The sequence below is a fragment of the Poecilia formosa genome, unplaced genomic scaffold (genome assembly GCF_000485575.1).
Source record: "Poecilia formosa unplaced genomic scaffold, Poecilia_formosa-5.1.2 Scaffold89, whole genome shotgun sequence".
NCBI lineage: Eukaryota > Metazoa > Chordata > Actinopteri > Cyprinodontiformes > Poeciliidae > Poecilia > Poecilia formosa.
In genome coordinates this window covers 832,346-849,557 of record NW_006800028.1, presented here as the reverse complement: position 1 = coordinate 849,557, position 17,212 = coordinate 832,346, and the positions used below count along the sequence as shown (strand labels likewise).

Here is a 17,212-nt window from a genome sequence, read left to right as displayed (position 1 = left end):
ATCTATTTAAGTTTTTTAAATGTTTGCATTTTTTAAGACCATAGTTGTTCAGAACACATAATTATCAAGTGATATTTTCCAATTTCCTGCAAACTTTAAACATTTTTTAGTTCAAAAACACGGCAGGCGGCTGGATGAATGACTGCCGAGCGCGCAACCACCAAACCACCAGGCTTAGCAAGTTTTCTGGGGGGAAACCTTGCACCAGTAGGAAATTTGGGCTTATACCAACATCCGATATTAATATTGCATTTGTGGCCCCACAATCCTACAATGCATGGTCATGTCTCATGACCAATCCCCTCCAAAAACACAAACATAAATAGCAACAAGATGGAGATAAAGGTTGGCTACCAATATCAGCCCAGTTTTTTCATGTTGAACTGACGCAGATATGTTAAAAATTATACAGATAATGATGTTAATCCCATAATATATTGTGCATTCCTAGTTTAGAATAAATCTCCACTTATTCAAGTTATTTAACTTTTACAGATCTTTATACAACAATTATTTGTAATTAGCTGAATAGCTAGCTTTACTTGCTTAAACGACTAGTCTGCAGTTGGCTGCTTGTCGCTGTTTTCTGACTTCTGTTTTTAAACAGCATTAATAAGAGGAATGTGTGGCGTCTCTTCAATTTCCACACCACAACTACCTGAGACAAGTGTAGTAGAGTTCTTTCAGGCAGCTAACAAGCAGTGAGCAGCAAACAGTCAGGAAGGGGCAATTCTGTGTTAAACGAGGCTCCACACAACGAAACAAAAAGGCCAGTCTATCTTTTCAAAAGTAAACTTATAATTGCTTTAGTAGCAATTTTGCAGTAAGCTTTCAATCCTACAAGTAGCACAGCAAAGATGTGTCTCAGTAAAGATGCACAATTGTTAATTTAGACTCTGTAAAGCCAAGAATTGGACTTTGATTTAAAGCAGTCATAAAACATAACTGTAAGCCTACCAGAAACAAGAAAACGAATGGCCTGACCTAAATCTGAACCTTGGAATAGGCCAGTGAAAATGCCAGGAGTCTAAAACTGAACGTGCTCATGACAAATATAGACAAACTGAGCCAGGAGACACACATGGACACAAACAGCACTGCTTTGGTTGGCCGGACATTCAGCAGCGGGTCATAAAACTAAATATCTGCTTCCCTAAGTGATCCTGCAAGCACAAAAAAAAATCTAATTGCATCCATTTTAATATACAAATAATGATAGGAACAAATAGGTGGACATACACGATGCGTGACATGACTTCAGAGTTGTGTCATCACCATGGTGACCGGAGACAGTTCTGTGCCAAATTTTTGTAAAAAATAATAAAACACTGACAGGCAGCACATGTTTCCAAAGCTGAGGGTTTAGCTACTAGTTGACGGGGTTTTTGTTTGTTTGTTTGTTTTTTCTGACGATGCAATGAAAGACCACGAGTTTAAACATGATGTCCATCTTTAAAACATTTATATTTTATTTATGTGCAAAAACATCTGCGTAACATCAGTGACGTGCAGAGGGAGACCCTTTAAACTCCACGCCACCACATTTCTGTACTGTGTTTGCTCAGAAAAGAAGTAAAATGTTTTCAACTTCGCCACTTCAACAACCGCAGCTGGCTATTTTGGACTTCAGAAACCTGAAAAGTTCGTCATGTAGCAGCAGTTTTAGGAGAGAAAAGGTGGGTACAGGTCGAAAAGGTCTGCGATGCGTACTCACGTTCTCCGTTATCTCGGACGGGCACCCACCGCAGCACGACGACTAACCACCAAGTTGGACTTCGCATAACGGAAATGTGCAGAGAGGCATCTAAAGTAGCATCTAAGCGCCGAGCAGCAGCAGAACAAAGTGGACTTCAGAGGGAAAGGTTCGCATGGAAAAGCCCTTCGGTTTCTCTCTCATTGTGTCTGCATGCGACTGGCCTTCCACGACAAAAAAGAGGAAAAGAAAACTTTCAGCCACGAACTTGATGTTCATTTCCGCCGTGTAGAAAAAAAAATGCCGCGGTCCAAGCGAGTGCGAAGCAGCTGTCAAGATGGACGGCGTACAGCCTACTACTTCCGGTTATTGTACATTCAAAATAAAAGGATTATTAATTTTTTTTTTTTTTTTGGTTGCTGAAAAACATAATTCTGACTTTAATCTCTGATTTCTAACCTCTTCTCTCAGAAAAGTCACACTAATCTCAGAATTCTTAATTTAATCTCGGATTTTGTTTTTAACTTTACTTTTAAAATTCTGATTTTCCCCCTCAGAATACTTATAAGATTATCAAAATTCTGACTATTTCTCAAAATATTTTGTGTTAAGCTCAGAATTCTTTTTAGGATTCTGACGTTAATGCAAATGGCCTCATGGGAGCGACCAGTTTCAGTGACAGAGATGTGAGTTGTGCAGGAGGACAACACACTTCCTGGAGAAACATATCGGGTTGAAGGCCTGTATCCTCTACAAAGAGAGAAGGCATAGAAGGGTTTTATAAACCTAATTTCTGCTGCATGTTGAATCTAAATGTCAATGCTTGAAGTTCTGTTTTTCTTTTTTTCAACCATAATTAGAGAACTGTTTCAAATGTTTTGTACTTTTTGGTTCCTGGTTGGAAATATATCATACTTTAAAACTTCCGAAGTTTCTTTAAAATCCAATATGGCTGACACATTGAAAAAAGTTTGTGATAGTTGTAATAAATTCTTCCAAAACATTTCTAACAGGTGGTGTCTCAGTAAATTAGCCACTCACATGGATCTGTTCAACCAGTTTGTCAACATTTCTGCCACTTTACCTGAGAAAATAAAAAGATTAGAAATGAAAGTGGAGATGCTTTTACAATAGGAGATAGCGTACAAAATCGAAATTGAAATGGCTCCATAAAAGGAAATGCAGGTGATTTCTAGTTTTTCACCTGCATGAAAAATGACTTATCTTACTGTTCTAGGATGAGCACAACACAATGGATGGATATAACATAGATAAATATTACAAGACGATTTTAAAAATTGTTTTAAAGCGTTTTGACATTACTGCCATTGAAAGAGCTAAATGAAAATGGGTGGTTTTATTTTGAAATTCCCTTTTCAGGAAGTAGCTCCTCTGTAGTCTTGCTGCAGCCCGGAGTCTAAGGATCAGGAACGGAATGTGCAAGATGCAGAAAGTACTCAGACTTTCACAAAAAGTCTTTATACTTTCACATTTTTAAGTAGGTCCGCCATAGTTTTAGGTTGCATGTAAATAATCTCATGGACACATTGAATATTATTCGTATTTTCTGACACAAAGACCCTGTAAAGTTTCAGTTGAAGCTTTGAGGATGACATAAACAAGCCAACCCGCTCAAACTCAGGGGGGTGTAGTATCTCTATCAGCTTATGCAACTTGTTATAACCCCCTCCCCTCAACTCCTCCACACACTAATTCACAATGCTTGATGAGTTGCATTTAAAGTACTTACGTTTGATTTGTATTGCTCCACAGCAGCAAGGCACATTTGAAGCATGTCTCCAGTGAAACCATGAAATGTATTTCCGGACATGCTTTTATTCGGACTTTGTTTATCCAGATGGTTACCTTTTCGGGCAGAAGTGTGAACAGAAAAGATGATCCAGACCCAGATCTAAAACTGTTCCACAGTGACACCTGGTGAGAGACAGGCTGCAGAGCATCAGGCACGTTTGCGTTAATGACTGAAACTTACCGGGCTTGTGAGTAAATACAGGAAACAGCAACTCAAACAGGAGTTCACCACGGATTTCTGTGGTGTTATTGCACAAAATATTTGATTAAGAAGTGAACACAGAGCATGTAAATGAGTGCAGCCAGAGAGAACCCATACATGTGTATATGGAGAACATGCAGACTCCATGCAGAACAACCCCAGGTCAGGATTTGAACCCAGGACCGTTTGGCATAAGGCAACAGCTCCACCATAGCCCTACTTGTAATGAAAGCAGACTAATTTCCACGCTCAGCTTTCAGGTTTGTAAAATACAACATCCAAGCTGATATTACAAAATTACACGACGCACCGGTAAAAAGTAAGGTTGAAAATCTGCGATATTTTCAGTAGAAAATATGCCTTTGTCCTTGAAATATACTCTAACCCCAAATTGTGGCCAAAAAACACAGTTAGAAAATGGTACAAATTTGTCCGTACAGCTAAAGAGACTTTCAATGAAGACAAAGTGTTTTTCTGTAACTATCCATGTTCATTTTCTTATTTTGTGTTTCATGGTGGGGCCACAAATATCACGTGAGTTTTTACTCCAAAATAGACTTAAGCACACCCTTGTATTGAATTCTGAAGTTCTTGTTTTTGTTGCTGGGAATAGAATAAAACATTTTGTGGACCAACAGAATAAAAAAAAAAAAACACTTGACGAAAAGAGTTATTGTATGAAGGAAAACATCTGAGGCACATTTTTGGATTTACAATGATGCAAGCTTTGTGTCATTCAAGTAATGGACATCAAATTGACTGGGTTAAAAGAATACACACCTAAATTATTTTGCTCTTTAAGTTGGAAAAACACCTGAGTACTTTGAATTTATACTGATTTTGATCTGCATGGGAAACGGTTTAGACATCACTCTAATATAACCTCTTTAGCCAGCCTCTGTGTCAAATTACGTCTGATTTTATGGCGTTTTTAACATTCTTGGATGCCAGGTGAGCCCGTTATGACTCTAGAAAGGTCAGTGTCTAAAAAACAACCGATTCCCTGAGAATCTTCCTCAGAGTCTTGAATGAGCTTTGGTTCGCGGTCCTCTGAAGGCTGCGGTTGTAACATTTGCTCAACTTTACCACAAATATGCCTGGATGCAGCACTATGTGAACAGCGAGCTACTTTAGACACAACTGTTTGTGGCTTACCCTCCTTGTGAAGTTTGTGACTTTTTGCACGACAGCTGTCAAGTCAGCAGCCTTCCCCATGATTGTGTCAGCCATAGCATCCCATTTCTCTATCACAAATATTTTAATTCATGTTCACATTTTCAGAGGCTAAAACTCCTGTTTCTGACACTAATGTTTCCTTAAAGTAATATGTAAAATAAAAAACTATTTTAAAAATATTTGTGTGAGAGACTGCTGCATCCCAGATGCACAAAAGAGCGCGATCGCAGATCCTTCCTCACAGTAGATTATATAATTACACCCCTGCTGTTATTTGAAGATTTTTCAGTTCTTGAATTGTTTCTTACACAAGCATACACAAATATTTTGTACATTTTGTTTAAATAAATTACCCTAATCAGTTTCCTGTTTCTCTTAGTTTGTTAAATATAATAACCTTATGTTTTGCCCATACTGCACAATCTCTTATGCTTCTGTTTTTATATGTTTTATACTTTAGTTTTAATAATTATGCTTCTAATTACCTATAATTTTCTGCTGGTTCCTGAATTTTCCCCACTGTGGAACAATAAGAGACATTTCTATTTTGTTTCTATTCCATGTTTTTGTTTCAGCAAGTGTAAGCCACAATCCTCTAATTGGCAGAAATATCGTAAAGTGTCAGTAATAAATCTTTATGTTTAATTTCTTGAACCGAGTGATTAAAACAATTACATCTTTTTAACTTAGCAGCATAGATACATTTTAATTATGAAAACTCACAACTTCAGTGGATTGAAAATGCTTTAATAAGTGATTTACACAAAACATACATATATTTGTGTACCGTGGAATAACATTGTACTATTGCTTTTTCTCTAAAAAAAGACAGGAAAGTTCAATTATATAACGCAACACTGAAAATGCAAGATGAAAGGGAAAATGCATTTTTCTCTTTTGGCACCTTTTAAAAACATTTTACAGTCAAAATGAAACATTCATACTTTCCTCTACCTTACAATTACATAAACATTATGTTTAAAAATGCATGTAAAACTTTAGATAACACGTTAAAAGTCATGTAGGTGTTGGCATTAAAAACAAAATCCTCACGGTACCTTTTCCATTGTCTGTCTGCACAAGCTGAGTGCTTAACTGGAATGATATTGTCGTGCGTTGATGCAGAGTACAACAAGTTACTCATTGTCAAAAAGTGATTGCATTAAGATGAGCCTTTGGCAACAAGGAAACGTAAGGCAATGTTAAAATCACGTGGAAATGATTATAAGTTGTCTATTCTCAAGAAAACATAAGGCACATACAAAACAAATCAACCCTAAGATGGATAAAAAAAAAAGCAAATAGTTTTAAAATACCCACCGTGAAGAAGTTAGTGTTCGTTTTTAGTATGGATTAGTAAATATCTGTATCCAAATCGAATAAAATTGGGTGTTCACGTTCGTTCCAGGCCTGTGAGACGTCTTATCAGTAACATTCACAGTAAAAAATAAGTTGTAAATATACAATCGAAACTCCAGACTGGATTGTGCTTCAGACCAAGACAAAAACAGGAACTGGGACCAATAAATCCCGCGGATAAACCGCCTCCTTTTCCATGGAGCATGAGACTCAACGGGGAATAAATGACAAGCACTCTTCTGACACAGCATCATCTGGCCGCTGGATAAGAGCGACTAAAAATAAAAAGGTTTCTATTGCCTTGATCAGAACATCCAGCTCCACACATGGTCCCTGGTGACTGCGGCGAGGATGTTGGCGACTGCCAAGGCCTCCGGGGAGAAACCCAGGGAGCTTTAAGTGGGGAACGCAAAAGTGCTATTGTTTTTACGTAGCATCGAGAACCTGGTTCAGGTGAACGGTTTCTGTATATTCACTTGAATCAGAAAATCAGACTGTTAGCGCTCCGAGGGCAGCGGATGCGTCTAATTATCTGTTAACATCTTAGTACTGCACAAGTTTTTCAACATTGCGTCACTTTCCAGGCACAAACTACATCGTATTTTAGTGGAAACAAAAGAAAACATAAAAATCCAGAAATAATCTAATTAGCTCCAGCCGATCTGTGCAGAAGAAGAATGGGAAAACATTTCAGTCTCTTTATGTGCTTAAGTTGGTATTGCCAGATCTTTCGGATTATTTGTGTTGGCCTGTCACATAACTCCTGATAATAAACTACATTCAAGTTTGTGGTGAAAAAGTTTAAGAGGTATAAAACTTTGGCAAGTCACTGTATATTGTAGTATTTACTTTCAGCATTTTTCCTGATAACTAGACAGATTAGTAATCTTAACCCGAATGGTTGAAAACATGACAGAAAACAAATTAGATGTTACAAACGTACAGGAAGCGACAAAACAATTTGCAGTGATTGCTGTAGAAAACACATTTTTCTGATTGAAATACCCTCTATGACCACTCTGTGAGTTAAAGAAAATCTGATAATTCCCTTCTTAAGTAGTGTGTTTTTAATATTTTGAGGAAATTACTATTTTGTGAGCATATTTTGTGCTTCTTGATTGCAGAGCAGATAGTGTTAGATTAAAAACACAACAGATTCCTCTATAGAAGACAAGACTGGAAATGGAAATCACTCCCAAATGTTTTGCTTTTGTTTAAATAATTAGACTGATTTTTGATATCAGACTGTTTTTAATGTTTTGCTGTGTGGAAAGTTCAGGAAGCACTGCAGAATGATCCGAAAGGAATGACTGAACCTCTTCCTCCTGCTTCTCCTCCTCCTCCTCCTCCTCCTCCATCAGTCTACTGGCTCTGCAGCCACTGCACTCTCAGCTCCTCCACCTCCCTGCCGTACCAGTCATGGAGTTTGGAGAAGCAGGCTGTGTCAGGAGAGACCGGGCTCTCCAGAGACGCTCCTAACCGCCGTGGTGGCACTGGCGGAGCCCTCCCGCCGTCGCCCGCACATCCAGACACCGTCCCTGCATCCGTGCAGCCGTCCCAGGTCACGCAGGACGGCGCCGCCTCTGCCGACCCGTTAGCCGTGGCGGACGGAGGTTTGCTCCATGCGACTCCGTTCTCCCTGGAACTCCCGGAGATGAGCTGCACCTCATCCTGAAGCATCTTCTGAGCAGAGTAAACGGCGGCCATGGAAGGAGCGCTTGACGATGACGAGAGGGAAGACGATGAAGACGAAGAGGAGGACGCCCCGGACCTGGATCGCGCCACTTGATTCCGCCGGGAAGGCTTCGGCCTGGCCTGCTGGCCTCCAGCTCCGGCGGCGTCCTGGATCTCCTCCAGCTGCCTCTCCAGCTCCTTCACCACCAGCCTCATGTAGTCGAAGCTGGCCCTCGACAGAGCCTTCACCCACGACTCCATGGCCGCCTGGTTCTCCGCTGCCAGCTTGTACACCCGCGCCTTGGCGCAGTCGAACTTGATGGCGAAGGCGAACTCCTCCACGGACTCGCACAGCTCCACGGTGCAGCCCTCCAGGACGATGACGCCGATGGGCTCTCGGCTGTCTCGCTCCTCAAAGTAGAAGAGCATGTTGCCCTTCAGGACGAACCAGCGGCGGTGATACGCCGTGTTGCGCTCGCCCTTTTTGAACAGGAAGCCAGTCTTGTCTGGTGGCGAATCACAGGTGGCGTAGTGCGCCACGCTGCGTTCGTTTAGCTTCATCCTTCTCCGCCCTGTAGAGTCTTTATTCACCTAAAAGAAGAACAAACATCAAGAAACGTCAAGACAGTGGGTTTTTCATAAAGGTTCAATAACTTAGGGGTGCATCGCTTGCAGTTTTCTGCTTGATTGCCAATTACCAATCTTTTACTGATTCCAATTTTGTAGTTTTCTGAAATGTTGCTAAATACAGCAAGAAAGACGCCGAGTTGGTAAGAGTGTGGTGGCTGTTGTTAACTGCAAATGTGCAAATATGACGTGGTGGGTCGGTCTGTCAGTCAAACCTCTCAACAAAGATTTTTAAACCTTTTGCTGAGGCCAATAAGATCAGGGGATAAAACTGGCTTCACATGCAAGTATTGGCCAATCACTGATCTCCCAAAATTACGGAAATCAAAGTCAATAAATCGGCACAGCTCCCTTACAAATGTCATTTCCTGCAATAACAAATGTGACATTTTTTCTGAATAATGACACTATTACAAACCAATGAAGTAATCTGGCTGATAACATGTATTCGTGCCGTGTAAACAGGTAGATCATTCTTCATAGATCATTTGTTCTGGACCCAGCAGCTCGCCCTTTAACAAACACTCAGACAGGAACACATTACACCTGTTTCAGCTTCACTACACTGGCTTCCCATCTGCCTCAGAGTAGATTTTAAACTTTTATTACTTGTTGAAGCTCCTAACATCCTTCCTCCCCATTATTTTTCCGAGTTGTTGAGCTTCTCCAGTCGCACCAGGCCCTTGAGTTCAGGCAGTCACTCACAGTTCCGGAAATTCAGCTCAATTCAAAAATGCTTTATGTCAAACGTAAATAAAATGTTGTCATAACGCCGTATCATTCGAGTATCTTCAAAGAGTCACATGGATGGTGATGCTGTTGGGAGGAAGGTGTCTGAATGATATCCTCAGTTATTGGTAAACACTGCTGCTAACCTATGTCGTTTTCTTTTGCCGCTCCTCTTTAAATTTCTGAATGATTAGAAAGCCGAGCAGGGAGACGCTGGAGTCGGCGATATATAATCCTTGCCCGTGATGGTGGGATGGAGGAAACGTTTTGAGCTTCCTCCTCCTCTCCATGAAAAACCTCCTTTTCAGCTCTCCTGATAACATTGTTTAGATATTATTTTGAGGTTTTCAGATATTAATCAGCTCCTCCCCGTTGTAAAAAAACAAGACACCGTTGCCATGGTTACACATCATAACAACTTGTAAAGATGACATGTAAAAATGTCTTAATTTTATACCTAAAAACCTGATCTTGGTATTAATTTAAATGGTTTTTGTATGTTTTAACTTACAGTAACATCCTGTAGTCTCCTCCCTACTGGGATCTCATGCTAAATCGGTGATCATAGTTTCATTTTCTCCCCACTTACAACCTGACTGGACCTTGAAAAGCCTGACTGTTGCATTTTTTTTTTTTACTATGTATAATCACATGTCCACCAGTCTCCCATTGAGTAAACAGCTAGTAATCCCTGCTGAAAATTCACCTGCTGTAATGTTTGCGCAGTCACAGCTCCTGGCGCAGACACATCAGGGTAAACAGAGGTCACTACTTACGTTCTTGTCTCATGTCCAGCTGACAGCCGCCCCAGTGCTCCCATCACATCTGGACTTCCCAGCTCATCGGTTCTCCACCTCCATCATCCGTCTCCTCAAACGCAGAGCAGAAAAAAGCGTTAGACAGCTACATTTACCAACACCGGCCAAGAGAAACGCGGTTTAAAACGGTCGGGATTAGCCGTGTCTTCCACCTAGGAGGGCTAATCCACCGTGTCTGTGGGAGGGGAGGGCGGGGAGATGATTCAGCCCTCAGCGGGGCTGCTGGTGGGTCACAAGCTTTTGACGCATCAGCACTTTGCACGAACTTATCTCTGACTACTCAACAGTTTCATTAACGCAAGCCAACGCAAGAGAAACTTTTGCTGAACCTTCTGTGAAACAGCCAGCCTCACTGCCTGTGCCAACTAGCAAGAAGGGGGCATTTAAATTCCCACTTGGTGAGAACAAAACCCGCATCCTGGGGGTCAATCTGAGCGGTTCCAGTCACAGCGCATGAAAACAGTGCGAGTACCTGCGGATAAAGACGACTCCTACCTCCTCCAGGCTAAACTCTGGTTTCCTTTATTTGTAGTTCGTTCTTTCTTTCTTTCTTTCTTTTTTCTTTCGTTCCTTTCCTCCCTGTCACGTGACCAGTCAAAGGGGACGCTTGTTGTGCTGTACCAGGCGCGGCTCGCGTGGGCGGCTCTGGCGAAGCGCTCGCGTTCCCCGAATAAAGCTGTTTCACAAAAAATATGCCCAGCACGTCGTTGTCCTTGGAAATATTAAGACTCAGTATTTCCTCCCCATACTCCAACAGCCGTCTGAGGCTCCAGTAGTTGCTTGAAAAAAATATTTAGACCATAAACGTCTCGCAGTTACAGCTGCAACTTTTTGCACATCTAGAGAGACGTTTTTGTTCATTCTTCCTTCTCAACTCTAATGAACGAGCTATTTTAAAAAATAAAAATATGCACGTGAAAATCTTCTTTTTAAATCTTTTCAGAGATTCTAAGTTATATGTAGACTTTGACTAGGCCAGGGGTTTGCAACCTGGCTCTTTGGACCTTCTCCACAATACCTCCAAATACCTTTTGCTTAAAAAAAATTGATAAGAAAATATCTAATATTTTGAAATATAGACATAGGAAGAAATACAGGGCAGTTTTTCCAGCTGTTTAATTTAATTATTTATTTTAATTTCCACAGCAGAATGACAATACGAGGGTTACCAGTTACATTTCCTTAAATCTATTTTTTTTGTCATTAGGCTGGAAGCAATGTGCTTCCTTTACATCAGTTTCCATAAATATCAAAATCCCCTATAAAGATGTGTATCGATCATAGTTTTGCAAAATTGTGTGTGTTTTTTATTTTATTTTAAATCTAAAAATATGGATAAAAAATATAAGTTGTCTATTTTCAAACTATCATAAACCACTAAGAGCTCTTAGTAAGCTTTAAATATCTGGTTTGAGTGATTAAAGGGTTCTTTGGATTGCAAAGGTTGCAGACCCCTGGACTAGGCCATTCTAAGAAATTATGATAGGTATCTAACACTCGCTGCAGCACAGTTTATTGTTTTCTTTCAATTGTTTTTTTTTTCCTTATTTCAATTGCCACTCTTCCATCCAGACCAGAGTTGCAGATTTCACAGCAAATATTAGTCCTGTTAACAGATTTTCTCACCTGAGCAGCAGATCTCTGTAGCTCCCTCACAGCATCTGTGGTCCTCTTGGCTGCTCCAGTTCAGATGGATGACTAGGTCTTGGTATGTTTTTGGTTCCACTGTTCAGGTGAACAGCCTTTCTGGAGATATTTAAATCACGATTTTCGTTTTATAACTTAAACCTGCTTTAAATTTTTTCTCAGCTCCTGTCCGCTGTGTTCCTCGTTCTTTCTTCATAATGGTGTTTCTAAATGTTCTCTAACAAACAGGACAACTGTGTTTGTGCTGAGATTAAATTAAAAAAGAAATTATATGTACTAATTACGTGAATTCTGAAGGCAACTGTTAATACCAAGTTTTATTTAGAAGTATTAAGATAGCAAGGTATATGTTTTTAGATATTTTTGGTGTATAAAGGGTTGAAAACATATATCCATTTTCTTTCCACCAAAAAATTGTGCGCTGTCTTGTGACAGTCTATCCCAAAAATAATCATAATATATTAACATGTATTAAAAATACTACTCTTTGCATGAACATGCTTAGACAATGTTGCCTGCATTAAAATAAATATGCAAAAGCAAGCATTGAGATATTGTTCTTGAGTAAGATAGTTAATTAATTAGTAATTTAATTAATTAAAAGCGTTAGACAGCTACATTTACCAACATACGGACAAAATATCAATAACATTATCTATAAGTCCAGTGGCTCAACACAGTTTTATAAGTGTAAAAAAAAATCAATCAGGCAGCTGTAGCTCATCCAAAATGCTGTTGCCAGAGTCCTTAAATCAATGTACTTTATGAAAGGTCAGATTTTAAAATCATTTCATTGTTCAATACTGAATGTTCTTGGACCAAAATACAATAAAATGTGAGTTGGATGAACTAGTCGTCAGAGGCCTGTTCATGGGAGCATTTTGTTCCCTTTTCTCAATGCCTGGAAGCCTGAGTTGTACAGAAAGTATTCACTTCTTTTAATTGAAATAGACGACATAATCATAATCAAGTTTATTTGATCAGATTTTGGCTTTAGAGGGTTTTTTTTAACGAAATGCTTCAATATTACTCACATTTTAAATGATTTTCATTATGCACTCATTGATTACTTTGAATCAACGAGTGCAAAACATCAGAGTTAGTTTTTTTTACCTACTTTTGTTATGATTCATGTCCTGCCCATGCTGTGTTAAGCACTCATTCAGTTCACCTGCCACGCCTTGCTTACCTGTTCCACCTGGGCCTTGCCCTACTTAAGCACCCCTCAGCCTCTGCTTCCTTGCCAGATTATCGACAGCCATGAGCCAGTAGAGCTCCAGTGTTTCCTTCCAAGCCTTCAGTGTTTCTACGACCCCCTTCTGCCAAGCCCTTCATGGATCCCTTCTATTCTGGATTTCTGGACCCTGACCCAAGCTTTGCCTCACGACCACCGATTATCGCCTGCCCCTCAAAGCTAAGTTTGCTCTCCGTCCTCCTGTGTCTGCCTTATCAACAAAGTCACTTGGTGTTGGGTTTTGGATCTCCTTGTGGAAATCTTCATTGCATCCACAGAAGCCTGTTCCACAGGTCACCCTGTCAGACCCTCTGTTCCACTGCCCCACCCGTCCACTGCTCTACAGGTCAGTTAAGATGAACATTTCTAAGATACCCCTCCTTTATCTGTGCATCACCAGCCTTCTCCCCTCTCTCATCAGTGCTGTGTTTGATCTCTCCCTGAGCAGAAACCAGTATCTGAAAATAAACGTTTGTTTTGTATACTCCTGTGTGGTTGAATTTCCGGGTCCCCTCTGAGTGTCCTTACAACTTTAACAGCTTTCATCCAAGTCGAGATGCATTTGCTGGACTAGTCAAAATGACCTTTTTCCAGACATTGTAGCCAGAAATCTGCAAGCAATCTGCAGTTGTACTTGAAATAAGTTTATGAATATATGTCAACATGCACGTCAAAAATTAGAAATTCAGAAAGCTCAAACAGTTCATGGTCTAATGACATGTTTTCAGAGTTGACTTTACATATTTATTAGAATTAGCAGGTATTTAAAATGTGTCAAAATTAGTTATTTTATCTGCAGTAAAAATTATTCTTTAGTTTCTCTCGTCTATTCAGATTTACACAAAATTATGAATGTTTCAGGAAAAAACTAGAAATTTCCAGCATCAACAATATAACCCTTGAGTCACAGCAGAAATTAGTGCTGTGTACATTATGTGCGTTAACTCTGTAAAAATGAAACCAGAGATATTTCCCAACATGCACAGACTAAAACATTAGTAAGGGTTTGAGCTGTCACAGGAAAGGGCATCATGCTGAAAACAAAAGAAACCAGCTTGGACTGGGGAAAAATAAAATGTTGGTGCATACAAAGAAGAAAAAGGGCAGACAATGTTATCACAGCTTTCCCCAGTGTCAAGAACTGGAGTTGGGGGTATCAACAACAAACTCCCCTCAGCACAGGACAAGCCTGGTAGAGGAAGGAAACCAAAGATTATAAAGAACTAGAGAGAAATGTGTGTAAAATCCCCTTCTGACTAGACAGAAATTGCAGTCTCAAAGAGGAGAACTCTGCTCAGGAATGAACTGTGTGGTCACAGAACAAGAAAATCTCCACTTGTGCAGAAATGAAACCTTCAAGTGAGACTGAAGTATGAGGACACCCTGGAGAAAGATCATGCCAGTTGTTCAACTGAGAGAAAACTAGAGCCCTGTGGCCATAAAAAGATTGCTTATGACTTGAGAAAGAAGGTAGAGAGGGGTGTATAACCAAACAGTGAAACGCAGCATTGGGAGGATTGTGCTGCGGAGACGCTTCCTTGAATCTGGAAGTGGGAATACTCTCTGGGAGGAAGGAATCTGAGTGATGAGGAAAGAGAATATCTAAAGATTTTGAGAGAAATCCTTGAGCAATCAGCAGCAAAACTGGGTCTGAGTCGTCGCTTTGTCTTCCAAAATGGCAACGCCTCAAAACATCTGGCAAAGAACTAGCCCCAGATAACCTAAGTGAATGGTTGTTGTAGACGGTATCTCCTATTTATCAAGTACAAAAACATGGTCTGATGAACTGCTGAGATACAATATATTTACACATATAATTCAGACAACTCCTACATGGCTCAGTGGAGGTGCACCATATACAGAGGCCACAGCCCTGAACACAGTTGTTCCCGGTTCAATTCCTCGCCCCAGGCCATTTGCTGCATGTTTTACCGTTGTTTCGCTATCTGCCCTTCCTCCTACTGTGGCATAAAGGTCACTAGTGCCATTAAAAACATTTAAAGGGACGGCATTATGTATTTTTCAAGCACATTGTGCTGTTTTATAGCAGTCAAGTATGTTGGCTTAATCAAATTGTATCAAATTTGACACCTTGAAATTGGGCCTCTGTTTCTTTAAGAAGCTCCTCCTGCTCGTTCTGACACACTGTCTTCAGCACAACATCACAACATTAACCATTAACAACCGTTCTTAGGAGGATTTTGTATGATGAGCTCAGCAGACTCGAACCTTCACCAGGCGTTTTCTAATTGCTGCTGCCGCTAGTCTGGAGGAGCTGAGTGGGGAAGGCGAGGGAAAGGTGTGCTCTGCTCTGTGAGGCAGAAGCTGGGCAGGAGAGTGCAGCTCCACAGACGACTAGCATGAAAAAAATCAAAGCAACACAAAGGAAATTACATTATAACAAGACACAAAGCTAAAAAATGTTGACAAAATTTGATCCCTTTTAAGAAAAAATAAAATCTACTGGTTGAATGTAAATGCCAGAGGGCGATCATATCTGGAGGAGCTTTAGAGTCAAAGAACGGACTGGGATTTTATGGAAGCTGTGTCGGAGATTTATTGAAAATTACAATGAACGACTGAAGCTTTAAAATAAAAGAGACAACCATCAGTATCAGAAGTAAAATTTTGGCCCGGGTGGCTTTTATTTTTTGTGGAATAATTTTGCTTCTGTGTGCAAAGTAAAATCTTGTAAGGATCCGGAGGACAGTTAGGATGTTTGAATGACAATAATTGTGTCCTCTTGTGTAAAAGTCAAGAATTGTTGGTGTTTTAACAACTAAGCGCCATTCTATTTCTAGACACAATTACTGGATGAATTATGCAGCTATTCACGCTTCTTAAACTTAGTTTACATAACTCCAACTAAATTGCATATTCCCATACATACTTACACTATACTCCTGAATAATGTTTCTTTTTTAATTAATAACAGTCAATGCAAATCAGCTGCAAGCACAAGCACGTTCCTCTTTGGATTTTTTTGATTTGCTCAAGGGCACCAAAGCAGTGAGTTAAACATGTATTCTTTTTTTTCCCCCCTCCAATGCAAATTATCCAGCACGTTGTTTCCGGTTCACAGGCTTGAACGCGTCTGAAGGACTGCCTCTCTGTCCTCCAGGCGGTCCTCTGTGACCCTGCCCTTCGTTAATATGGCGCTCAGACTGCTGGCTGCGGCCCGTGTCATATAGTCTTTATGAACGTGACAAGACACCATTAGTTTGCTGAAATATCTTGTGCAGACAGTTCACGGCCCCCTAGCATCGCCAGCTTCTATCTCATCACACTAATCTCCAGCTAACAGATGCAGCTGATGATGCCATTTACTGGACTTTTCGCCCCCCTTACCCTACCCAGTCCTTTTCTTTGAGACCATTTGCTCGCGCTGCCATTTTTTTTCTTCTGTTAGCGATTTTGATTAAGTGCAATGCTCTTTGCAGTCAGTTTAATTTCCTCTTTTTGGCACTCGGTTCACAGAGTCATGACATCGTAAGAGATTAGTCTACAAGAGCACAATTTCTAAAAATCGAATGCAGACAGCGGGGAAAAAGTCAACAGTGAAATATTTTTTTGAGGGGGCAGTAAAGTATACACACACACACACACACACACAACAACACGGAGTGCAAAGTATTATTTACTTCTCACAAGTTAGTTTCAAAGATTTTGTGAACACACAAGAAAAACGTCACTGACAGCTTTCTTTTGAACTCGACATGAATTCAGTCTGTGTCCAATGAGAAGAAAGAACCAGAGTTTGATTGTATTCTGTAATAGGTTTTAAAAACTGAGCCGTGTGCTTTGCACATTTTGTCACGTTAAAACCACAAACTTTAACGTTTTGCAATGGGATTTTATTTAATCTTAATTGTAATTCGCCTAAATACAATCCATTGCTTTCAGTTGCCTTTAAAAGATTTTAAGTAGTAATAAAAGTTTGCCTCTCTGTCATTTAGAGGTCCATGGTGACTCTGGAGGAGCTGCAGAGAGCTACTGGACATCTGTTGTTAGCCATGCTCTGCAAAATGATCTGACCTTTACAGGATTTAAAAACAGCCATGCAGGGGATACAGCAGATATGTGCTCTGGTCAGATGAGACCAAAGCTGAAATTCTGGCCTAAACGTTAAAACACATCACCCACGATGACAGCATCTCCATGGTGAGACAGGGTGGTGGCAGCATCATGCTGTGGTGAGTGACGTGTATTTTCATCAGGACTGGGAATTGGATGAGAAGACG

At 40.3% G+C, this 17,212-nt stretch overlaps 2 protein-coding genes across 9 annotated transcripts in view; both read right to left on the bottom strand.

Moving 5' to 3' along the window:
- sh2b3 (SH2B adaptor protein 3) overlaps positions 1–2,048 on the bottom strand; it is a 57,624-nt gene extending 55,576 nt beyond the window's left edge. Inside the window, exon 1 of the mRNA XM_007557513.2 lies at positions 1,715–2,048. The gene's annotated coding sequence lies outside the window, so the exon portion shown is untranslated. The remainder of the gene's footprint in view (positions 1–1,714) is intronic.
- Positions 2,049–5,612: 3,564 nt separating this feature from the next.
- pheta1 (PH domain containing endocytic trafficking adaptor 1) lies at positions 5,613–12,327 on the bottom strand. 8 transcript variants are annotated; one of them, XM_007557510.2, is made up of 3 exons: positions 10,563–12,327; positions 10,049–10,142; positions 5,613–8,507 (listed from the first exon to the last, which is right to left on the bottom strand). In XM_007557510.2, the coding sequence occupies exon 3, from the start codon at positions 8,475–8,477 to the stop codon at positions 7,605–7,607; it is 873 nt and encodes a 290-aa protein (XP_007557572.1). In that variant the 5' UTR covers positions 8,478–8,507; positions 10,049–10,142; positions 10,563–12,327; the 3' UTR covers positions 5,613–7,604. The 8 variants fall into 8 exon arrangements, with proteins under 8 accessions (XP_007557572.1, XP_007557574.1, XP_007557571.1 ...); XM_007557512.2 differs by having other exon boundaries at positions 10,049–10,139; XM_007557509.2 differs by having other exon boundaries at positions 10,586–12,327.
- Between the last annotated feature and the right edge of the window lie 4,885 nt (positions 12,328–17,212).